General features: G+C 44.7%; 1 protein-coding gene across 1 annotated transcript in view; it reads right to left on the bottom strand.

Annotated features, from left to right (window-relative positions):
• ADAMTSL3 (ADAMTS like 3) overlaps positions 1-26,874 on the bottom strand; it is a 788,444-nt gene that overhangs the window by 306,566 nt on the left and 455,004 nt on the right. The window contains exons 5-6 of the mRNA XM_063925941.1: positions 24,961-25,006; positions 9,448-9,684 (exon numbers count right to left, since the gene is read on the bottom strand). Coding sequence (XP_063782011.1) covers positions 9,448-9,684; positions 24,961-25,006 — 283 coding nt within the window. The remainder of the gene's footprint in view (positions 1-9,447; positions 9,685-24,960; positions 25,007-26,874) is intronic.

A 26,874-nucleotide genomic window follows, 5' to 3' on the forward strand; every position in this document is an offset into this window, starting at 1 on the left:
GTGAGTAAAAATACTATCTTCATTGTTAAATTACTTGGCGCAGTCGCAGTGCGAATATTGCGCATGCGTACTAAGCGGATTTTCATTGCGATGCGATGAAAAATACCGAGCGAACGACTCGGAATGAGGGCCAATGTACAGAGGGAAAAAGATGCAGGTGCACTATCTCACACTAGCTCAACCTGTAATAACCAGAGGCATTTAGCATAATCCTGGCCAGGGCTTTGAGCTTACCCACCGCACCAAGGTAGCCTCTATTTGGGTAAGTCCCTAACACTAACTGCAGGGGTTCAGGTCTGGGGGGCAGGACACCCCAAAGCAACCCAGCCAGACAACCCCAGGGCACCGCAAGAGTGATACAAGTAAAGAGTTAAATAGGTAGGAGCAGCTACTGCTGCATGTGTGAGTAATGTGAAAAGTGAAAAAAAAAATGGTGTGAAAGTGTTACACATATATAAAACAAGCCATAACTGCCATAGTGTATTAAAATAAATTGGATTGCGATGCCCCATGGGTGTCCAGCCCAGAGAATCCCCCCAATATTGACTGCCATAATAAACAAATGTAGAAGTCTTACCTCAGTGTGCTCATTCCACATATGCAAGCCAGAGTGCTGGGCCCTCTATTTAAAATCAGTAAGGGGTGGGTTGGGCAGGGTACTAAACTAGCTGAAGTGTCTCAAGCCTTCAGATATATGTATGAATAGAATACATAGAATCAGTTGCAAAGGAGGGGGGGGGGGCTAGTTTGCACACCATAATTAGGTGGAGGGAGAATAAATAGCATGGCACACGTAGCGCGCCACTGTGCCTGCAGCGTGGCGAGCTCAGCAAGCCCGCAAGGGGCTCTTTTGTGCCTGCCTTACTGTCGACATGCCGGCATTACATGCTTACACCCCCGAGTGAAGAAGTAAGGACCGGAATGTTGACAGGACTGAGTGAAGAAGTAAGGACCTTAACCCACTATCTTGTTTAGGGAATGGGTTTGGAATTTGGCTCTGCCCACCAGCGTGCCCCAGAAGAGGCAAAATTATTCTTAATGTCTGAGACATCTCATCAGCCCCTTTGACACAAGTGATTCAAAATTTTTCTGACACATATGGCGAAAGAACAGATCCCTACAGAGACGTTGAAAGGGTGTCAGATACACACACCAGGGATCCTCAACATTTAGCACCCTGATTTTTTGGAACTGTTAATTCTACCTTATAATTTTGAGTCTTGGTTGAATTTAGGGGCTAATTCAGACCTGATTGGTGCTGTGCGTGTTCGCACAGCAGCGTTCAGGCCTGAGCAGCGAGCAGGCCTGATTGACACGCAGAGGTGGTCGCTGGGCGGGAGGGGATGGGACGGCGGCCTTAAGCCGCTGTTTAAGGGGCACGGTCCAGCCAACGCAGCCGTGGCCGGACCATGCTGGGGGCGGGTCGCAGCATCTGCGTGACGTCACAAGCAGCCGCTGTGACTTGGGCAGCGACGAGTAGCTCCCGGCCAGCGCGCAGGAACTGCGGTGGCCGGGAGCTACTCCTGAAGTACAAAAGCAGCCGCTGTGCAATGCTTTTGTACTTGTGCGACAGGGCAGGGACTGACATGCGGTTAACCCTGTGCTGGGCGTCCCCCCACATGTCAGTGTGCCTGATCGTAGCTGTGCTAAATTTATCACATCTACGATCAACTCTGAATCACCCCCTTAGTGTTCTTAGCAGAGTTTAATCAGGAAAGAAGGTGGAAGGCTGGGCCTTATTCAGGTATCAGGGAGCTGAGTATCATGTAGTTATTGGAATGTTGAGATGTACAGACATCAGAGAGAGAAGTGTGTTTATTGTGTACATTTAGGTTACCACCTTTTCATCTTTATATTCTTGAGAAGGGAAGTGGCCAAAACAGTCAGGTTACATTATTACCAGTTATTTATTACCAGGTATTTATATAGCGCACACATATTTCACAGGGCTTTACAGAGAATATTTGGCCATTCACATCAGTCCCTGCCCCAGTGGATCTTACAATCTATGGTCCTAATTCAGACCCGATCGTTGTTGTATGAATTCGCAAGACAGCCGATTATCGATTGACTGCTCATTTATACGGATCGTAGTGCATACGCGCGAGGCCAAACCTGCAAAAGAATCCAGCGTCTTTTTTTATCACTAGGCGTACGCAAGTTGATTGATAGGAAGCAGACGTTTGGAGGTGGTAACTGGCTGTTTTCTAGGAGTGTCAGGAAAAATGCAGGCGTTCCCAAGCGTTTTCTGGGAGGGTGTGTGACTTCAGCCCCGCCCCGAACAGCCTGTTTCTATCGCACTGTAGGAGTAAGTCCTGGGATAGGCACAGACTGGAAAAAACATTAGATGGTGAGTGAGTTGCGAACGGATTTGCAGCTGACCGGCATTTGTAAAGCTTTTCGCACAGTGGGGGTAATTCCGAGTTGATCGCAGCATCAAATTTGTTAGCAGTTGGGTAAAACCATGGGGGTAATTCCAAGTTGATCGCAGCAGGAATTTTTTTAGCAGTTGGGCAAAACCATGTGCATTGCAGGGGAGGCAGATATAACATGTGCAGAGAGAGTTAGATTTGGGTGTGGTGTGTTCAATCTTCAATCTAATTTGCAGTGTAATAATAAAGCAGCCAGTATTTACCCTGCACAGAAACAAAATAACCCACCCAAATCTAACTCTCTCTGCAAAGGTTATATCTGCCCCCCTGCGGTGCACATGGTTTTGCCCAACTGCTAAAAAATTTCCTGCTGCGATCAACTTGGAATTACCCCCTATGTGCACTGCAGGGGGGGGCAGATATAACATTTGCAGAGAGAGTTAGATTTGGGTGGGTTATTTTGTTTCTGTACAGGGTAAATACTGGCTGCTTTATTTTTACACTGCAGTTTAGATTTCAGTTTGAACACACCCCACCCAAATCTAACTCTCTCTGCAAATGTTATATCTGCCCCCCCCCCCTTCAGTGCAAATGGTTTCGCCCAACTGCTAACAAATTTGATGCTGCGATCAACTCGAAATTACCCCACGTGTACGCAGACTTGCACGGGGCGGGTATAACTCTGTCTGGGCAGTGACAATCTGATCGCAAACCTCTGCAAACTCGCAGAAGAGTGATCAGGCCTGAATTAGGCCCTATATTCCCTACCACATGTACACGCCAACACATTCACGCTAGGGTTAATTTTGTTGGGAGCCAATTATCCTATCAGTAAGTTTTTGGATTGTGGGAGGAAACCGGAGTACCCGGAGGAAACCCACGCAAGTACAGGGGGGAAATATACAAACTCCACACTGTTTGAGTTCCCACAGACATGGTGGGAATCGGACCCATGACCTCAGTGCTGTGAAGCAGTAATGCTAACCATTACACCATCTGTAAACCATTTTATTTATCAGATTTCAGACCATTTTCTAACCACGCTAATAAGGTGTGCCTCATGCCACTTGATATGCCTCAGAGAGCAGCCCAGAGCACTCTCATGCCCTTTTATAGGCCTCAAAGCCCCTCTGCACTGCTCGAGGTCCAGTCTCCAGCCATCTCTAAAATTCCAGGCCCGCTGTGTCTCTCCAGATCGCCCACTTCTCCCCAGCTCTAGCCCTTTGTGTTTCTTCAACCCTTCTGAGTCTCTTAGCTTCAGCACCCTCGGGTCTTATCAGCTTCAACTGCCACGGTGCATCTGGCTCCAGCTGCTTGCTTTTCTCCGGCTCTTGCCCACATTTACCATCCAGCTGCTCCTCTTCACGGCTCCTCTGCCCAAATCCTCTGCCATTAGGTGGTGAGGCATGACATCATAATGTCAAATGCACTGCACCGCTACCCAGAGGAGGTGGGAGTGGTTGATCAGCACGGAGAGCCGGTCGGCAACATACAGACAGTGACATCACCGGCACTGCACCCTGTGCCTGTCATAGGCATTCTGGACACCACCTGTCCAGGACTGGGTAGTCTCCAAACAACTAACAGCGGGGGGTAACCCTATGAACATTATAAAATGTGGATTACAGACATCAACGGATCAGTCGGTAAAAAAACCCTCATCTGAATTCCAGAAACGTTTCCTAGCCCCTCCATTTAAGAATACCACTAACTTGGATAGGTACAGTCAGTCACATCCATCATATTTGTTTTCCAAATTTGAGCTTTGTGCTGAAGATGAACAACAGATATGTACAAAGAATAACATTTATCAAAAAAAGTATTAGTGGATGTGAAAAAGTGTTCCTTGTGCTCTCTATGTTCTAAGGGGGTAATTCAGAGTTGATCGTAGATGTGCTAAATCAGGCAGAGGCGATCGCTGGGCTGAGATGCCGGTAGCATGTCTGGCATGCACATGCGCACTGCGGCGTATGCGCATTCACAGTTCAGACCTGATCGCCTGCTGAGCAGCGATCAGGTCTGAATTAGCCCCCAAGTACAATGACATTACCTTGTATTATATAGTTTGATGAACTGTACAACTTGACATGTACAGTACAAAAAGGAGTTGTTTGCTCCTGAGACAAACCATGTACAATGGTGCAAATGGATTTATTTTGGGGGGTTATGTATATATTCATAATGTCGACATGAAAATGATGACAATGTTAAATGTCAACACTAACCATGTCAACATTAATCAATGTAGACACTGACAAAATGCTGACATGATAGAATGTTGACATATTGTCCAAGGTGGCCTAGCAGTGGCCTACCTGCTCCCGACAGCTGCCCTGCTCCAGCTGCATCTTTCAGATACCAGTGGTCATGTGACCATCACTTCCAGAGGAGTCATCTGAGGGAGAGACATTTCAGTGAGCATTCTGGCACTAACTCTTCCTCTAGTGTCTCACCCTCCCTGCCCACACCCCATAGTCAAACATTAACCTCCCCCCTAGAGCCTAATCCTGACCCACCTGTTCTTCAGCCTTACCCTAAATACGACATTTTGGATTGGGTACTAAGAAACTTTTTATGGCACCATAATATAATGTTCCCATTACCACTATTCCAAGCCAAGGACAAAATTATGCAAGAGCAGTAACATCTAAAGGCAATCTTCTCTTAAGTTACAAAGCTTAACTGCATCAGTAGTTTATAAAATGTCAAATGTCTAACATGAAAAAAAAAAATGAATGCAGGAACAGACAACAGAAGAAATCACGAAACTCAAAACGCAAAAAAAAAAAACCTTGCCTGGGAAATTTCAAAAGCACAAGTAATGTTTACACTTATATCAAGTGAGGGTAATCCATTAAGTTTTTTTTGTTTAGCCAAATTCATATAAATAGAATAGCATAGTAAAAATGGTTTACTGGGCCAATAAACAATACACATTTTATTGTTCAAAGGCTAAGAAACAAAGACATTCATATTAGATTTTAAAAATGATTATACAATAAAGTGTTGTTTAGTGCTTCAACTGATGAATCTTGGCCAACGGTTCTATTTGACCATAACAGCCAGAACACATTGCCTTGAACAATAAACATTTTCTGTGTTTTTCTTTTTTTTTTTTTGTATGCTTGTATTATTTTTACCATACACACTACATGCTAGAGGCAAGGAAATCATCTGTATATATCCCAGGGAAGATCTAGGAACTTTCAACCTTGGAGCAAGCACAAGTACATTACATACCCACGACAGTTACACGCCACCCACGTTTACATAATGGAATAGTGTGTAGCAGGTAGAGGCCGCAACTCCTGATAAGCTGACAGCTGTGTCCTGCAATTATGCCCTGAACTCACAAGAAACTTCAATGTATATGTACTTATTGCATTGTTTGGTCAATGTCCTGATGACATACGCCCAACTACTGTTATCTTCTCCAATCTAATGCCAGTGTCTTCTCATAGATATAATTATATCAACTCATACAAAACGTTATTTCTGGCAGTTGGACAGTTTCTCCTGGTTCCATTTCGACAGCAGGCAGAAGAAGATGCTAGAGATCTTCCTTTCTAAGGACAGAGGAATTTAGGGCAGGGTGTGTGCACCTTATGAAAGACCTGAATTGATTGACCATGACTCCTGTCCAATTATGGATATTTTTCTCCTGAGACAGGATGAAAACCACATCTTTAGTACCAAAGTCATAGGTGTAGCAGGCACAAGATTCTCTCCAAACTACTCTGATCACCCAATCCAAATAGCTGCAAAGGGTGCGCAGTGCCATTGGCGTGGCGTTTAAACGCCGGCAACGGCACCCGAACACACAGTTCACATCCTGGATTCTGCCTGAATTTGTTAAAAATTGCTCACTACCCTATGGGCCAGCAAGCACTTTTGAGTGAGTTCTGTCCGCCGTAAAGTTTGAACGCTGCTGCGATGATTCGCTCTTGCGATATCATCACAGCTAATTCGATTGACCCCTTAGCCATAGTCTAGTAGAATATATGTCCTTATTACAAGTCCAGTCAATCCTGCAGCCGTCCCTGCTTGCCTAATTACCCTTCCACAAGAGCAATAAAGATTCCTATATTTGAAAAACGAAAATAGGGGGTGCAGATAGTGAAGTATTCTCCAAGAGGGAGAATAGTTGTCGGTATGCCGGGTGTCGGGATTCCGGCGCCGGTATACTGAGCGCCGGGATCCCAACAGCCGGCATACTGAATACCACCCCTAGGGCATGTATTACATGTCTGAAATAAATATATAAAAATGTCAAACTGATGAATTAAGCAAGTATTTGGCATATTGGTACAAAAACTACAAATGCAGATTAGTTAGCAGCCGCCAGTGACTGCGAAACATAGGATAAGTGGCAACAACAAATCACTGGAGAACACAGTGTAAGGACAGAAAGTGATCATGAGATTTTGGTGTCTCTGTAACCGGGAGATCCAGGACAAGCTCCTCTGAGTTTCTAGATACGCCTGTAACTATTTAAATTTTTTAAAAAAAAAGTAAAACTGTTCCTTCGTTTCTCAATTCTTAATTTCTGCATTAAAAGAAAAAAAAATTCACAAAACTTTATTTCCTGCTCATCACTTTATAGCTGCTAGCTTTCCTTTCCTTGACTTGCCTTCCTCATTGCTTTGTTACATTGCTTATCTGCCTTGAAGTCACCTGAAATAGCCATGATCTTGACCATTCCTCTAGTCTACCTAGATCCTCAATCATTTGTTTTATCCCTCCTGGTGTGTCTACCCTGCTGCATACCTTTGTGTCATCTGCAAAAAAAAGGCATACTTTCCCTTTGATGCTATTTGCAATGTCACCAACAAAGATATTAAATAGCACTGGTCCAAGTACAGATCCCCAGGGTACTCCACTGGTAACATTTCCCTCCTGTGAATGCACTCCATTTACTATAACTCTCTGTTTCCTATCTTGCAATCCATTCACCCTTCTTAGAATCCAAGCTTACGCTTTCAAGTTTATTAGTGGTTTGGGATGTGGGACCATTTCAAAAGCCTTATTAAAGTCTAGATAAGCTATATCTATGGCCCTCACCTTTGATCTATTACTTTAGTAACCCAATCAAAAAAGTCAACAAAATGCGTTTGGCATGATCCCCCTGTAAAGCCATGCTCTCTGGGCTCCTGTAAATTGCTGGATTTGAGATACCTACCTGTCCTAGGCTGGGTACACACTAGAACAATGGGGGTCACTCTGACCCGATTGCACGCTGCAGTTTATCACAGCAGTGCGATCGGGTCAGTACTGCACATGCGCCGGAGCCGCAGTGCGCCAACAAATGCCAGACGGCCGAAGGCCATCGTTGCCTAGCGGTCGCCTCTGCCTGATTGACATGCAGAGGCGGTCGCTGGGCGGGAGGGGGCTGGACGGCGGCGTTAAGCCGCAGTTTAGGGGGTGCAGGCGGGCCGCGGTGGCTGCCTTGACGTCACACGCAGCCGCTGCGACCCAGGCAGCGAGGAGGTTCTCCCAGCCAGTTATTTGAGTTACTCCTCAAATGCAAAAGCATCTCCGCAGTACGATGCTTTTGCATTTCTGCAGGGGGGGGAGCCGGCATTGACATGCGGGGCGGACTAGCCCTGTGTTGGGCGTCCCCCCGCATGTCTTGAGTGCCTGATCGTAGCTATGCTAAATTTAGCACAGCTATGATCAACTCGGAATGACCCCCAATGTGTACCTGGATGATTTGCCAGATGACGAACCGACAATTTTTATCCCCGGTACACATCAGAACAGTGTAATGAAGGACGGTTTGATAACTCGTTACCCCGCACAGCACCGCATGCAATATCGTCCCGTTAGCCGTACAGCAGGGCCGACCGGACGATACTGGAAGATATTGCATGTGACTGTGGGAGCGCGCAGATTGAGCGTACACACAGAATGATCCGTCTGATATGCCGGAAATGACATATCAGGCTGAGATCGCTCTAGTATGTACCCAGCCTTGGACTGTGCTATTGGTAACCTATACATATACAAATGTACATACCGTATATAAGGTGTAAAGCTGTTGGTACTGTATTTCAGTGCTAAACTATTAGAAATTATTTTGCGTGGCACAATATATTTAACAAAATAGGAAAGATAAATTCTCCTAATCTTATTATTAAATGCACAAAGATATACATGTAAAACAAAGTCCTGTATTTAACTTCGCCATCTGGCGTTCTTTTACTCTTCACAAAGCAGTAACAACTTTGTTTCTTTATACTTTTGGTACTTAAATCACTCAAGACAACTGGCAATATAAAATATATAATTTTCCATTTCAGTTTTATGAACATGTATGTCTTCTACTGTATATCTCGCAGAATCTACTCTTCTTTATGTCGTTTCATATAATCCTGTGCTGGCCAACGCATCCCACCATTTTACAACCTACGATCCAAGCTAAAAAAATATTTTCTGATTGAAACTGAACAGAAGTCTGTCGTTTTTTCCATTCTGAGAGAATGAGCCCTGATGTCAGGGAGATGATTGAGAATTGCTTTTTTTAAGCAGTGTCAGTTTTATGGTCCGTTTAATTGGCTGATATCACCAAACTCCTGTATTTGCTGACAAAGTTACATCAGACACGAGGGCCAGCGCTGAAATGGAAACCCCCTTTCCTTTTTTTTGGCTAATGAAAGTATATAAAGTGTCTGGCTGGAATCTGAAGATACGCATACAAAAGTCCTCACATTTTCTTAAGGTTTGAAACAGGACACGTAACTGGACCCCTCACTAATAAGTCTGTATAATAATGCATTATATAGTTCAGTTAAGACAATTAAAAACAATATGGCTCAGAGTAAAGGTGAATGTAAAAGATAATTCCACAAAAACAACGTTATACTAAACTATGCAAACAGAATATTTTAATGGTTCACATGTAATGTTGTGCAAGGGTGAATCTTGAACCTTTTTACCCAAATCACAAATGCAGGATCTTTTACATTGTATATCTAAGAGTTGCAGATACAGTATATGCTTTATAATCCACAAGCCAATAAATCAACAATAAGTCTACTGGAATCCAGGTAATCATGCGTATAAGAAAGACACTCACCTGGCAGATACCACTGATACACATATCTGGAGACTCTGTGTTACACCGTGTACCATCGAGGACTTTAGGAGCGAGCTCCACGACCACGTTCTTCCCCACAGCTTGACACTTGAGTGCACACGGAGCAGTGGCATCATTGTAGACTGGATGCCACTCATAATACTGTCCCTGGTACTTGACATCATTGTGAGCTGAGCACTGCTGGGCCCTGAAGTCCCCAACTTCAGAAGGACAGTCCTGCAAAATGAAGGAAACAATGCACTTTATAAAGTTATAAAAAGGGGAATTGTGCATATCAAATTACAATGTACAAATTGCACAACTTGAGGAACAAAACACCTCCTGCCTGCCTCTGCGGTCTGCTGCTGTGTCTGAGGACACAACATCGGATCACTTGCGTGAACATCAGCCATCTGAGTAACCCACGGGTTCCGCAGGATGGCCAGCCTATTCATGCTGCTGGGTCCAGGAAATGGGCCCTGCTCTGACCACCCCTGCCCCAAAACGCCAGCAACCTGTCAATCAGCCTGCTGCACAGGGGGCCCTGCACATGTGCAGAACAGGTCCTGTGCATGTGTAGGCACCCCACCATCGGAGACCATCAGGTTTACATACATCTGTGAGAAGTTGACCATAATTTGGAAAGAAAGAAAAGGGAAAAGGATGAATGTGGATTTGGTGCCCTGAGATAAAATTAAATAAATTGCATCTTTTATTCTTAATGTTTAATATAGGTTACTACAATGCATATATCAAAATCAAGCAGCACAATATTAAAATGGATACAGTGTGTGTACAGAAGAACAACTGTGTGCCTCTCTTGTGCGTTCTCTTTATGCCCTCAATGTATGGATAAGCAGGAGTGGTTGAATTTATTATATTGGTTTTATAATCTCAACATGGATGACAGTTATCTGTAGCTAAATCTGTCCAAACCTCAGTATTAGTCCCAGATAATAGAATGGATAAATAGCTGTACATATATAAATGGTAAATAAGTTGTACACAAAAAATGATCCCACATAGAGCTGATTAAATCAAATAATTTAATTAGTACGAAATTCTTAATTTCAATACACAAACACTGGGAGTATTCCCTCTATATTGTGTGTCTGAACTAGCTTTATTTATGGTGCAGACCATATATATTGTCTCTTTACTAGATAATAACATGGATTACTTAGTAATTGCATGTATTAGCCTGATCACACATCATTTGATTTTTCTCAGTCCTTCAGCTATTTTTTTCTTTGCTGATGAAAATTGCCCTGTGCGGGCAAAGACTCATGCCCCGGCCAGACACTGCCGCCCTTGGACAGACCCTTGGCAGGGGGTACAACAGACATTTACAAATAACAGAGGTATGATGGCAGAAAAAATAATGGCAAGCATTCAGTGTCCACTTGACTTAGGCAGAGTACATCACAACATGTGAGGATCAACTATCCCAATACCAAAGGCAAGTATGAAATAACTTGCAAGAGAAATGGTGGGGCTGAGGCTGCCAGGAAGACATGGGGAAGATAAGGCTGTTGGGGAGACACAGGGTGGGATAAGTCTCCTGGAGAGACAAACGGGAAGTTGAGGCTACTGGAGAGACACCGGGTGGATAAAACGACTAGAGAGACAAAGGGGAGGTAGAGGCTACTAAAGAGACACTGATGTGATCAGGCTGCTGATTGGAGAGACACAGGAAGTATAAGGATGCTGGAGAGACACGGGGATGATGCTGCTGAAATTACACAGGTAGGGATGAGGTTGCTGGCTAGACACAGGTGCGATGAAGATGCTGTAGACACACGGGGAGAATGATGCTGCTGGAGAGAAACGGGGTATCAGGGCATTTAGAGAAGCACACACAGGGGGGATGACATGGCTGGAGAGACACAGGGCTGGAGGTGCTGGAGAAACACAGGGTGATTAGGCTGGAGATGAGAGATAGGGGACTATGGCTGCTAGTGAAACAAAGGTCGAAGAGGCTGCTGTAGATAAACGGTGGGGATGATGCTCCTGGAGAGTTGAAAAGGGGAGGCTGAGACGACTATAGAGATACGAGGAAGCTGGGGCTACTGGAGGGACATGGGGAACTGACGCTGCTAGAAAAAAACAATGGGGCTGATTGAAGCAGCTGGAAATACATGGGAAGGCTGCTAGAGAGATGGGAGTTGAGTCTGCTGGACAGACTCAGGGTATGTTACGATAATGGGTACTAACAAGCCTCTCGGGAGAAGTCAGGAGGCTAACTGAATAGCCTGAGGCTACCTCCAGTTTTCATCCGCTGTATTTTACTGCAGGTAATTGAATTTCCCCCTAAAGCTAACCATCCTGTACCTACTGGGGTGGGATGGGACCCAAAAATCATGAGGCCTTAAGATTTCTGTTGTTGGCCCTGTCCTTAGATACTAACCTACCATGTCTATTGCTAACTCTAATGCTGGTTTCTAATTACTATTCATCTAATAGGAAGTATGGAATAAAATGTTTCATTATTTGAAAACAAGAAACATACAATGGATATAATCATAAGCAATAAAAGTAATTGTTGAACTGTGGTATTTATCTATTATGTAAAAAATGTATTGCAGAGATTTGCTTGAATATTGCTCATACTGTATAAAGGATGTGTTAAGGGCCCTATAGACTGGGCGACCCGCCGCCGAGCTGTCCGACCGCCGATACGGCAGACGGGCGACCCGGCGGAGGGGAGGAGGTGATGGGGGGAGTGAAGTTTCTTCACTCCCCCCGTCACCCGGCGCCATAGCAATGCATGCTAATATGGACAATCTCGTCCATATTGGCCTGCATGCATAAGCGACGGGGCACCAACGATGAACGAGCGCGGGGCCGTGCATCTTTCATCGTTGGTGCCTACACACTGCACAATATGAACGAGAACGTTCATATCGTGCAGTGTTATCTGCCAGTGTGTAGGGCCCTTTAGTCCGAATACAGCTGAGAGAGCACACCAAACTTGAACATTCTAATAATAATAACAATAATGATTATAATAATAATGATTATAATAATAATAAAAACAACAACATATGTCACTTTGTATTTTATTTGTCACTTTGTATTTAGTATTGCATTCATGTTTTTGTCTTTGTAATTTATGTCATTTATTATAGTAGTTATATTATTTGCCTCTATATTTTGTTTTACATTATACATTTTATGAAACTTCTCTTTAATTCACAGGGATGTGATACAAAGCATATTAAAATATATTTACCCGCTATCATTGAATCTTAAGGAAATTAAAAAACATTAGCACAAATAATCCTTTATATTTTTTAATGGGGTCAATGATCATTTCTTCTTCTATAGATAATAAGGGGATGAAAGAAAAACAAAAACAGTGTCACAGTCTATGCAAAATGGATGTATAGTGCTGTTCAACTTCACAGAATGGTAATAACATGTTCAATAAACTCATAGGGCGAGATGTATCAAACCTTAGAGAGAGATAAAGTGGAGAGAGATAAAGTGCTAACCAATCAGCTTCTGTTATTTGACACACTGTGCTTAAAAAAATTACAGGAGCGGATTGGTTGGTACTTTAACTCTCTCTAAGGCTTGAAAAATCTCCCCCATAAAAATGTTGCAGAGAAAAACAACATATTTTGTTCGGAATTCTATTTAAAATTATACTAAAAAATCTGGAGAGTGTTTGAAAAACACAGGCTACCCTGTAAGTAAATGAAGAGATATGCATAGTAAACAGAGGAACTGAATGCACATGTGCAAATCTATGACACTGGCCTTTCAGTAAGGTTAACATCTCAAAACGGGACCGGAGTGAAAGATATGCTGGGACTGATCTTCTGATGTAAATGTGCTAACATCTAGACAAAATATTCTTTATTATTGTTGTGAGAATCAAGCTTGGGCATGTCGCACCTAACCTGCAGCAGCTATGGGCGTACATGCCTACATGGTAACTTTAACAGACATCCAATCTTTAAGAGCTACAGTACACCATTCTGGCTAATATAATATCTCATTGAGCATAATTCTAATTATAGTGCACAGTAAACTGAACAGCGAAAACGTTACTTACAGTATTAATAGCTTTTATTTTGCAGTATCAGAGGAAATTCCATTTAACGGAAAAGTTTTTACTAGCGCTCAGTAGTGTTGCATTTTTCTCAATGTACTTTCTTGCCTTTGGTCTACTTACTGTAAGGTAAATACTCTGTGAAGTTCTTAAATAACTGAAAAGTTCTTCCATTAGGCAGCTGCCTAGGGTGCCAACACAAAACTAGGGATGTTACCACGAAAGACAACCTTGTCGTACTTAATGCAGATGGCAGCTGAGGAACTTGTAAAATTCTTGTTGAATCGCGTCATCATAGCCACGCCCCCTGCTGGACAATACCTGTAATCGCGGCATTACACAGCGGGGGCGTGGCTTACATGACGCGTCCCGCCGCCACGCCCCCGTTCGGCCTCCACCACGCCTCTGGCCTGCCCCCCTCTGCACTGCTCGTCGGAGCCCGCCCCCCTGCTGAGCCGACCTGGCTGCTCTCTCCTGGAGAGAGCAGCCAAAAAGTCGGCAAGTATGTACTAAGCATCTATATCTTCAATATAGGCAAAATGATACAGATTTTCCTTTCCTCCTCTAAATAAAGCATGCATATTGAAGCCTAGCATTTAAATAAACGGTGGATATTTATGTCGCCCAAATAAACTTTTAGCATATGAATTCTGAAGGCTTATCTTAAAGTTGCCAATGTACATAATAGCTTCAGAATGTAACAGCTGAACATCAATGTGGAACCAAAAGGAGAGAAATGTGCATTTGCTTTGTCTGGGGAAAAACAGACACATTACAGCACAGTCAAGACGACCTGTAGTTGTAGGGGGTAATTCCAAGTTGATCGCAGCAGGAAATATTTTAGCAGTTGGGCAAAACCATGGCCCTCATTCCGAGTCGTTCGCTCGGTATTTTTCATCGCATCGCAGTGAAATTCCGCTTAGTGCGCATGCGCAATATTCGCACTGCGACTGCGCCAAGTATCTTTGCTATGAAGATAGTATTTTTACTCACGGCTTTTTCATCGCTCCGGCGATCGTAATGTGATTGACAGGAAATGGGTGTTACTGGGCGGAAACACGGCGTTTTATGGGCGTGTGGATGAAAACGCTACCGTTTCCGGAAAAAACGCAGGAGTGGCCGGAGAAACGGGGGAGTGGTTGGGCGAACGCTGGGTGTGTTTGTGACGTCAAACCAGGAACGACAAGCACTGAACTGATCGCACAGGCAGAGTAAGTGTGGAGCTACTCTAAAACTGCTAAGTAGTTTGTGATCGCAATATTGCGAATACATCGGTCGCAATTTTAACATGCTAAGATACACTCCCAGTAGGCGGCGGCTTAGCGTGTGTAACTCTGCTAAATTCGCCTTGCGACCGATCAACTCGGAATGAGGGCCCATGTGCACTGCAGGGGGGCAGATATAACATGTGCAGAGAGAGATAGATTTGGGTGTGGTGAGTTCAATCTGCAATCTAAATTGCAGTGTAAAAATAAAGCAGTCAGTATTTACCCTGCACAGAAACAAAATAACCCACCCAAATCTAACTCTCTCTGCACATGTTATATCTGCCTCCCCTGCAGTGCACATGGTTTTGCCCAACTGCTAAAAAATTTCCTGCTGCGATCAACTTGGAATTACCCCCGTAGAACGAAAAACACTGGTAGGCTGTGCTCGTACTTGTAGTTCCACAACAGCTGTAGGTTGTGCTCTTACTTCCACAATAGTCAAAGATTGCCAAGCTTGCTTTGCTGCAATATTTTAGAGTCTGTATAAGAGTATGAGACATGGGAAATGTCTTTACATGCACACAATCACCTATGGTTCTAATAATAAACAATGAAACAATATCATAATTATTGTATATATTACAAAGCAGAGAAGTATGTGTGCAGCACAGGACAACACTCTGACTGAAAAGCATCAATGGAAACGCTCTCCCGGCTGCTTACTATGAAAGCACTCGACAGAGAAAACACATGAAACCAATTTTATTGTAAAATAATTCTGGTTCCCTGATTATAAAGACATTTATATTATGTGGGGCCACGTACTGGTCTCTCCAGAACCTTGGAGCTATTTGCAGACGCATGCCTGTCAGTTTGTTTCCATTTGTGTATAACATACTGGGGCTGTTTTAAGTAAACTTCTAGCAGACAGGGCATAACACAGAATAAGGGACACCCAGCAAATGAAAGGGAAACAGATGTATCTACAACATAAACATTGTCATGTTCCCTAAAAGGAACTAAGATTGACATGTCACTGGTTCCAACGTGACTTGTTTGAACATACATGCTCATACCTAACAACCATATCTGCTAAGCTTAATAACACACTGTGGGGCCTATTTATCACCATCGGCATCCTTGGATGCGGATGTCATGTAATAAAGGGGTCTACTCATGAAGCAGTGAAAAGTGTGGAGAATTGAGCCTGTGGAGAAGTTGCCCATGGAAACAAATCAGCTGCTCCGTGCAGTATGCAAATTATAAATGTTACTTCAATGCTGATTGGTTGCCATGGGCAATTTCTGCACTGGCTCACTTCTCCACACTTTTCACTGCTTCATGAATAGATCCCCAAATCGCCCAAACTCGCACTGCGATAACTGATTACATCGCAGGGATGTATCGATTATCGCATGCAGGGACAGAGCTTGCGGTTACGCTCTTTCCCTGCGATGCCTCTTCATCATCGGGCTATTTTTCGTAAAAAAATTACCCCGATGTACTGCTGCGTATGCACCGCCCCCGCAAACATTGCCGCTACCGTCGCCACTCGGTCGCCCCCCGCCCCCCCCCCGTCACGACTACCCCCATGCGCCGCGGACCCCAGCAGGTCAATATACTTACCAGTCCAGGGAGCCGGTCCGCACTGCTTCTGCTGGGCTGCCGGGCACCGGATCCTGTGTGCTGCGGTGACACGCGGTGCTGTAAAGTGCGCTGATGCTTTGCAGCGTCACTTTACTGCACCGGGGTCACACTGCAGTATATGGAGAACCCGGCGCCCGGCAGCGCACACCAGAGCAGCAGACACCGGCTCCCTGGACAGGTAAGATTGGTTTTGTTTTTTTGTTTTTTACTGTTTTTTTCTTTTTACACATTGATCAGATTACAAAATGACTGCCTCCAATATGATTAGGTGACAGATCGAATTAAATTCAACACAGACCACTAGAGTAGAGAAATAAGTGGGGAAGAGAGCACACTACTCACACCGAGGGGAAAGGATGGAAAGCATTCATGTAACATGCATTTATCAGGTGTCCAAATGAAAAGGCTTCCCTGGTACAATAGTGTCTCTGCTCATGCCCTTTATAGTTTCTGTAATGTCCTGTTCATTTATGTAGTGTGTGTATTCATGTTATTTTATATACCCTGTCAGTGTATACTTCCTTTTACTGCTTGGTCAAATAGGCATACTTAGAGCATGTTCTTCAAACATCTTGAGCAAAGTTTAGATAGAACGGTGAGGAGTTGCAGAGGGGACACCGGTAGACGAGGATAATCAGGTAGCTAGCTGGGTCACTGTTAGAAGGAAGAAAAAGAGGGGGAGGCACGACATCTCTGAACTATCAAACCCGAACAAATTTGCCAGATTGGACGAAAATTCGGTGGATGATAGTGACAAAAGGACGGAGCTGGAGGAGACTGTGGTCCCTCCAGCACAGATGGGATGAGGTACCCAGGCAGATTGTGGTGGTAGGGGACTCTATCATCAGGAAGACAGATAGGGCAATCTGCTACCGGGATCGTGATCAGGCTGTTGTCTCCCGGGTGCTTAGGTACGGCACATCGTAGATCGGGTAGATAGATTGTTGGGAGGGGCTAGGAATGACCCGGTGGTCATGGTGCACGTTGGCACCGACAAAGTTAGTGGTAGGTGGGATGTCCTTAAAAAAGATTGTAGGGACTTAGGCCAGAAACTAAAGGAAAGGACATCTAAGGTAATATTCTCCGAAATACTATCTGTGCCACGCGCTAGCCCAGGGAAGCAGAGGGAGATCAGGGAGGTGAATGTGTGGCTTAGAGACTGGTGTAGGAAAGAGGGGTTTGTGTTCCTGGAACACTGGGCGGACTTCTCAGTCAGGTGCCATCTCTTTTGTCGCAATGGATTGCACCTGAATGAGGAGGAAGCTGCGGTGCTGGGGGGAAGGATGGTTAGAAGGTTGGAGGAGCTTTTAAACTAGGAGCCTGGGGGGAGGGTTTAGCTGAAAACTATGGGTCATGCAGTGAGAATAGTAAGGGTGGTGGTAGTGAACTAAATGGGGTGGAGAAGGGGGGAGGGAAAGAACAGTCGGCAAGGGCAAGGGTATTTACATGGGTACTAAAAGGGTATTACCAAAGGTATTGGCAAAACATTAACTAACAACAATTATGGGTCATCATTACAGCATATAGAAAATGTACGTAGCATAAGGGAAAATTGAAAAGGCTACGGGATTGGGGGACACTCTAGTGATTGGGGATTTTAATTATCCTTATAGAAATTGGAGTAACGATTCATGTGTTAAAGCTAGGGGCAACAGGTTCTTAAATACGTTAAAGGATAACTACTTGTCTTAGTCGAGGACAAACTAGAGGTACTGTAAAACTACTCTGGATCTAGTAATTACCAATAATGTGGACATTATATCAAACACTAAAGTTGGGGGGACTTTGAGTAACAGTGATCACTATATGATCACATTTGACATCAGTTTCAAGAAACATAGCTATAAGGGATCAACCAAAACATTTAACTTTAGAAAAGCTAAGTTCAGTATGCTGAGATGTGCACTAAACGACATGGACTGGGAAGTTTTGTTTCATGGCAAGAACACTACAAAAATGTGGGATGCTTTAAAAGGGTTGCTAGATAGCAATATTCACAAATTAATTCCCATGGGCAGTAAACGCAGGAGTACCAAACTCAAACCGATGTGGCTTAATAAGAAGGTCAAGGAAGAAATGGATAAAAAGAAGCGTGCTTTCAAAGCATTTAAATCTAATGGAAAGGAGCAGTCATTCCAGTACTACAAGGAATGCAATAAATGATGCAAAAAAGTAATAAGATCAGCCTAAATTGAAAATGAAAAGCAAATAGCTATAGAGAGTAAAACCAATCCTAAAAAGTTTTTTAAATACATAAACAGTAAAAGGTTAAAAAAGGAGAACGTAGGTACAATAAAAGATGAATTTGGAATACTGATAAATGATGATGAAATAAAAGCAGAAATACTGAAGAAATGTTTTTCCATCAGTGTTCACCAGAGAAGAACTGACGGTGGGAGCAGTGCATAATGATAGTGACAGCATTGATTCATGACTAGATACTTGTTTAAGTGAAGAAGTAGTCCGGGAGAGACTAAACAAAATTAAGATGAATAAATCATCTGGCCCAGATGGACTTCACCCGAGGGTTCTTATGGAGCTTAGGTCACAACTAGCAAGACCTTTATACCTGATTTTCAATAGTTAAATTAGATCAGGCATGGTACCGAAGACTTGGCGTAAAGCTGAGGTAGTGCCATTATTTAAAAAGGAATCTAAAAATCATCCGGGTAACTACAGACCGGTTAGTTTGACATCTATAATGGGGAAAATACTGGAAGGAATTTTAAGGGATAGCATACAGGAGTATCTGCAGCCCGCTAAGATTATTAGCAAGACCCAGCATGGGTTTGAGAGGGACAGATCATGTCAAACTAACTTAGTTAGCGTCTATAAGAAAGTGAGCGATAATCTTGACCAGCGAGAAGCATATTTCATTGTTTTATTTTCTCTGAAGGTGCATGGACATGCCTCCCTGAATTTGGCCATGTACCCATCCGTCCTATGGGGGTAATTCAGATCTGATCGCAGCAGCAAATTTGTTAGCAGTTGGGCAAAACCATGGGCCTAATTCAGACCTGATCGTAGGTGTGCAAAATTTTGCACGGCTACAATCAGTTACTCAGACATGCAGGGGGACGCCCAGCACAGGGTTAGTCTGCCCCGCATGTCAGGCCCTCCCCCCTCCCTTCTGCACAGGTACAAAAGCATTGCACAGCGGCGATGCTTTTGTACCTGAAGAGTAGCTCCCTACCAGCGCAGCTCCTGCATGCTGGCAGGAAGCTACCCGTCGCTGTCCAGGTCGCAGGGGCTGCTTGTGACATCATGCAGCTGCCGCGGCCTTAACCCTCACAGTCCGGGCACGCCTGCTTTGTCTGGACTGTGCCCCTAAAATGGCATCCCAACGCCGCCGGACCGCCCTCTCTTGCCCAGCGAATGCCTCTGCCTATCAATCAGGCAGAGGCAATCGCAGGGCTGAGATGGCCATTGGCTGTCTGGCATGCGCAGTTCAGACCTGATCGGCTGCTGTGTAAAAAACGCACAGCAGCGATCAGGTCTGAATTAGTCCCCATGTGCACTGCAGGGGGGCAGACATAACATGTGCAGAGAGAGTTAGATTTGGATGGGTTATTTTGTTTCTGTGCAGGGTAAATACTAGCTGCTTTATTTTCAGACTGCAATTTAGATTTCAGTTTGAACACACCCCATCGAAATCTAACTCACTCTGCACATGTTATATCTGCCCCCCCCCCCCCCCCCCCCCCGCAGTGCACATGGTTTTGCCCAACTGCTAACAAATTTGCTGCTGTGATCAGATCTGAATTAGGCCCTGAGCCCACAGTGTTACTTGCCGCCCTGATTATTCCACTTCATCTAAAGTGGTCTAAAACATGAACAAACAAGAGTTCTGCAAATGTGTTACTGTGTGTATTACTTGAGGAATATATATCCATCCATCTGTATAAAGACTTGGTTACACATATATATATATATATATATATATATATATATATTGAGAGGTGGACGCTGTAGCAATTGTTTTGCAATTTGACAATGTTTGCAGATCTGCACAGGAGCCGCACTGCACATGTGCAGATTTGGTGCACAGATGTTGCTCTAAGTGCCCCAGATGCTACAGCATCAAGCAGCGTTGCATAAACTGGGGGCATAACGGCCCCATTTTCTAATACCCCTTTCACACCGCAGTTTTAACCCGGTAAATTGCCGATTTTTCAGCCTTCCTAAACGGTTCTAGCTGCGGTGTGAAAGGGCCACCTTGAATTTACCGTTTTCAAAATACTGGTATTTTGAAACGGTTAAAAAGCAGGGTCCTACCTGGTTCAGAACCGTTTCACTGTGCAGTGTGAAAGGCTCTGAAACGGTATTTCCAAGCCACAGGAGGTGATAGGCTGTCTCCATGTGTGATGTCACCAGGCAGAAGCAGGAAGCTGGAGGAAAAACACATCAGACACATGAGAGTGGGTTTAGAAGCGATTTCTTACTGCAAATATATTACACAATGGCAACTTGGAGTGATGAAGAGGTGAGGGAGCTGCTAAGAATAAGAATCAGAGGGGATGAGGAAATCTGCAGACAAATAACTGGGACAGTCAAGGATGCCCTCATATATAAAAACATTGTTAAAATGCTTCAAGCTGCTGGGTTCCATCGTACGACTATCCAAATTATTAATAAATAATTAATTAATAATTATTAATAATGTGTGAGCCAGAAAAGTCCATTTATAATGACAACCACTGTTTTCTATAGGTGAAACGGGTTCAGTGTGAAAGGTACCAAAACGGTAATGAAATGGTAATATACTGGTTACAACATGCGATGTGAAGGGGGTTTAACTGCTCAGACCCGTTTTAAGAACCGTTTAAAGAACCGTTTCAAAAGCAGGTTTTGCGATGTGAAAGCAGCATAAGTGTAATGAAGCCAGTGGCTGCATCTTTAGGCCAAGCTTCACTGGCTCCAGTAACGTGATTTCCCCGGGGGATGCTCAGATATCTGATGTTCACGCAGCGGGATCTGATACTACATCTTCAGACACACAAGTGGATCAGACAAGCCTGCAGTGGAAGTCTACTTAAAAAACTCCCGCAGATTTAGCATAATTTAGCACAGCTGCTGTGCTACAACATCCACCTCTGAATCAGCCCTATACATCAAAGATGGGAGCAAAGATTTCAGCTGGACAAATCATATTGCCAATGCAGGGCCGTAACTACGTGTGTGCCAAGGGGGCTTGGCACACAGCGCAGTTGCCCTGGGGGCGCAACGGCCAGCGGCATGTAATGAGTCAAATTGACTCATTACATGCCGCCTCTGGAGGAGAGAGACCAGCGCCGGGTTCAAGGAGGAGGAGGGAGGGGGAGCAGGGAGCCGCAGCAGCGCTATTTGATTGGTAGTAAGCGCCGCTGCAGCATCCCCCTCTCCTTCTGTATTGGCTGCCCGGCGCTGCTATGGATGCTGGGATGCGGTTCCTTCATCCCAGCATCCACAGCAGCGCCAGGCAACCAATACAGAAGGAGAGGGGGATGCTGCAGAGGCGCTTACTACCAATCAAATAGCGCTGCTGCGGCTCCCTGCTCCCCCTCCCTCCTCCTCCTTCTCACCTCACACAGCCTGCACCGAGAGGGAGCTGCACGAGGAGCCTGTCAGCGGGGAGAAGGTAAGTATGTCTCTCTCTCTCTCTCTCTCTCTCTCTCTTTCTCTCTCTCTCTTTCTCTCTCTCTCTCTCTCTCAGGGGGACACCGTCTGCCGCAATGTGTAAAAAGGGGTCCTGGCTGCCGCAATGTATAAAAAGGGGGTCTGGCTGCCGCAATGTGTAAAAAGGGGGCCTGGCTGCCGCAATGTGTAAAAAGAGGGACTGGCTGCCGCAATGTGTAAAATGGGGTCCTGGCTGCCGCAATGTGTAAAAAGGGGGACTGGCTGCCGCAATGTGTAAAAAGGGGGACTGGCTGCCGCAATGTGTAAAATGGGGTCCTGGCTGCCGCAATGTGTAAAAAGAGGGACTGGCTGCCGCAATGTGTAAAATGGGGTCCTGGCTGCCGCAATGTGTAAAAAGGGGGACTGGCTGCCGCAATGTGTAAAATGGGGTCCTGGCTGCCGCAATGTGTAAAAAGGGGGACTGGCTGCCGCAATGTGTAAAATGGGGTCCTGGCTGCCGCAATGTGTAAAAAGGGGTCCTGGCTGCCGCAATGTGTAAAAAGGGGGACTGGCTGCCGTAATGTGTAAAAAGGAGGGATCCTGGCTGCCGCAATGTGTAAAATGGGGTCCTGGCTGCCGCAATGTGTAAAATGGGGTCCTGGCTGCCGCAATGTGTACAAAGGGGGACTGGCTGTCACAATGTATAAAAAGGGGGTCTGGCTGCCGCAATGTGTAAAAAGGGTGCCTGGCTGCCGCAATGTGTAAAGAGGGGGCCTGGCTGCCGCAATGTGTAAAGAGGGGGACTGGCTGCCGTAATGTGTAAAAAGGGGGACGCTGTCTGCTGCAATGTATAAAAGGGGCTCTACCTGGTGTAGTGGCGCTACTGTGCAGCGTAATTTGAATAATGTAGACTACTGTGCACCGTAGTATGAATTGCTGTTATTTTGTGGCCACGCCCCTTCCCCGTGAAGCCACGCCCTATAATTTTTTTGCACGCCTGCGGCGCGCACTGCCCCTGTCTTGCATGGGGGGGGGGGCGCCACTGTCGTTTCTCGCACACAGCGCTAAAATGGCTAGTTACGGCACTGTGCCAATGCAAGGGGTGCAAATGCTTTTTTTTTCTTTTATCTTTTTGCATGCAGTGCAACATGGTTCTGCAGAGGTGCAAATTTGTTCCTTTTTTGCTTTGCTTCCAACTCTGAATTTAGGACCCTCTATAGTACACCAACCAATCATCTTGATTATTCCGACCCATCATTATTGAGTAGTGACTCCACACTTTTATCAGTAGCATTTGATAAATTATATATAGTGAAATTCCTTGAATACAATAAGAACAATGTATTATGCCTGTGGAGCAGTTGTACTAAACTTTGGCGAATGATAAAGTAGGGAGAGATAAAGGGGGTCATTCAGACCCGGCCGCAATAGCGGGCCACAGTATTTGCCAGTGGCAGCAAACTGCACATGTGCAGGGGCTGCACAGCCATACATATTGCGGTCGCATCCCTGATGGATTGGACCGCAATGTGAATTACAAACAAGGCCCTTGCTGGGGTGGAGTTCAAGTGTTGTGCAGGCGGGCCGGGACAGTTTTCGGGCAGCTGCACGACGTCACGCGCAGCCGCTCCGAAAAAAAGGTCACTGACCACCTGCCAGCGCTGCCAGAGGTCAAACTTAGATCCGAAGTGTTCGCAATTAGATTGTGGACGCATCGGGAGGCGGCCCCACACATGAAGGGTGGCCTTGCCCTGTGCTGGGCGGCCCTCAGCAGAGATGAACGCAGATCTGGCTGTGTATGCAGTGATCTGCGTACGTCTCTCAATAACCCCCAAAGTACCAACCAATCAACTATCATTTTAGTAAATAGGGGTAAATCAGACCTGATCGTAGATGTGAGAAATTCTTAGACATGCCGGGAGATGCCAAGCACAGGTCAAGTATCACCACCCCACCACCCGCATGCCGGATTCACCCCCTTCCCCCACAGACATGCGAAAGCATTGCACGGTGGTGATGCTTTTGCATGATTCGAGTAGACCTGTGAAGTCAGGTTTCGGGTCGCAGCGGCGGTGTGTGACATCACCTCCCGCCCCACGAACGCCTTCTGCCTGTGACCACTGTCGTAGCAGCATCTGAATCGGCTCAATAACCTGTAATGTGACAGGTAGGAGTCGATCGGCTGGTACATTATCTTTTTCCACAATCTCCAAGGCTTAGTACATCTCCCCCCACAGTGTCTTTGTGTGAGCACATGCCTTTATTTAAAAAAAAAAATAATTATTATTGTTGCTTGTTCTTTTCAGCATTAAACCATTAAATGATCATTAAATTCAACCTTAAACATACTGCCTGGCACTGTCACTTTAACATGTTACATTTAAAACACTTCATTAAAAATGCTAACTTTTTATTATGTTATGTTCATTTGTGTTTAAATGTATTTTTACTTTATTTAATATATGCATGTGACTTGCGGTTTGTATTACACCTGTGTTTTATGATACAGTACATGCTGTTTTTTGCCGATTTTGACCACAGGAGGCCAGTGTTGTGCTTTAGGAAATGTAATAAACAACATTCACTTTTCTTACAGCACAATCAGAATTAAACATTACAAGTGTGATAAACAGAGTAATATATGCCTTCTTAGACTAACTGCAATGAAATCCTTTCTCTTAAACAAACAAAAATGTCTCATTTTTGTAGACAATACTTGTATAAATATTGGCTACTTCAAGATAAAAAATAGTGTTTCTTAAATCCTCTGTAAAGTGCAACTTCCTTCTGACACACATAAAACATTGTGAATCAGCGCTTGGCAGGAAGACTCAGCTGAGGAGAGACAGCATCGGGGAAGTGTGAGTTCAAAGCCTCGTGCTGTCAATTACTTCAAATGAAGTAAAGAAGAAGTAGGAAAACAGAGACAGGGACTTGCACCAACTTTAGACTTCGGAACTTGGAGACAATGAAAGAAAGGAAATTAATAATGACATTCAGACTTACATTATTGCTGCATGTTCTGTAACGAATGTTCCGGCCTTCACAGCTCCTAAAATAGAATGCGGTGGAAGATCGAATTTAATAACACTGAATCATACTCCCATGTATACATTTATTTTAACTTCCATGAGGTCAAACCACTACACATTTTCGACCGTTATGACAGATCCAGTTATGACAGATATGTCAGTTTTACGTGGGGCGTAACTATACAATAGCCCCCCTACCCCCACCCAACAAGAGTCATGCACCTCCCCCCCCCCCCCCCCTTCCTTCCCATGGTACCTGTTCATTGTCATGGGAGTCTGCGGTCCGGTCACGCCCTTAATGTCCCTTCCAAAATGGCCACCACCTCCTCTAGCATCCTTAGGTCCAAATGTATTATCCATTAACAAGAGATAAATCTGAGACGCATAAGGAAAGATAGATGACCAGCCAATCAGCTTACTAACTGCCATGTCACAGGCTGTGTTTGAAAAATGACAGTTAGGAGCTGATTGGCTGGTACTTTATCTCTCCTTATGCGTCTCAGATTTATCTCTTGTTAACGCTTAATACATTTGGGCCTTTATAACTTACTCTTCTGAGGTGGCAGCCAGATTGGGAGAGACATTTTCAATGGGGGCAGGCGCAACGGGACCGCAGACAAGTATCTGCAGGTCCAGGCAGTGGCGTAGCAATTATCCCCGTAGTCACCCAGAGCTCACAATCTATCCAGTGCCTCCAAGCCACTGCGGGGTCTGCGGGAGCTATTGCTACACCACTGTTTTTTTTCCAGAGATTTTGCAGCTACAGGCTACATATTGCACCCTAAGCTATAGATGGTCCCCAAGCTACAGGTAACCATTTACTCCCCGGGATTCAGTATGATATCCCGGCTGTTGGGATCCCGGCAGTCAGGTGATCAACGCTGGGAGCCCGACAGCCAGAATACCATCGGCGAGTGCAGCGTGTCGCCTCACGGGCTCGATGTGCGCTCCGCGTTTCAGGCCCGGACAGGGTTATATTCCCCCTCAGGTGGTGCCGCGGACCACCATCCGAGTGGGGATTTCGACCGCCGGTATTTCACCGGGTGTCGGGATTTCGCCATCGGTATCCTGACAGCCGGGATCCCGACAGCTGGCAAAATTAATGCCTACCGCACCCCGGGCTACAGGTTACATATGGTCACCTAAACAAAATGTTACAGATTAAGGAGGAGGATAAAAGAAGGTAAAATAAGTGGATTTTGGAAAGGGAGGATGTTGAATGCATGACATGAGGGATGGTGATTCAAGTGGGAAAATAATTGCATAGCTATACTTGCCAAGTCTCTCTGATTATCAAGGAGACTCCCTGAAATAGCAGCAATCTCCCTGACTCCCTGAAGAGTCTAGCAATCTCCCTGATTATACCCTCATTGTGTAGCTGCTATATTCTTGGGGATAAATGAAATCTGAAATACACATTCAAATGGGATCATCAGTGTAATTTTCCTGTATTGGTTATACAGGTTGAGTATCCCATATCCAAATATTCCGAAATACGGAATATTCCGAAATACGGAATTTTTTGAGTAGAGTGAGATAGTGAAACCTTTGTTTTTTATTGGCTCAATGTACACAAACTTTGTTTAATACACAAAGTTATTAAAAATATTGTATTAAATGACCTTCAGGCTGTGTGTATAAGGTGTATATGAAACATAAATGAATTGTGTGAATGTACACACACTTTGTTTAATGCACAAAGTTATAAAAAATATTGGCTAAAATGACCTTCAGGCTGTGTGTATAAGGTGTATATGTAACATAAATGCATTATGTGCTTAGATTTAGGTCCCATCACCATGATATCTCATTATGGTATGCAATTATTCCAAAATACAGAAAAATCCGATATCCAAAATACTTCTGGTCCCAAGCATTTTGGATAAGG

Source organism: Pseudophryne corroboree, chromosome 6, assembly GCF_028390025.1.
Source record: "Pseudophryne corroboree isolate aPseCor3 chromosome 6, aPseCor3.hap2, whole genome shotgun sequence".
NCBI classification, from domain to species: domain Eukaryota; kingdom Metazoa; phylum Chordata; class Amphibia; order Anura; family Myobatrachidae; genus Pseudophryne; species Pseudophryne corroboree.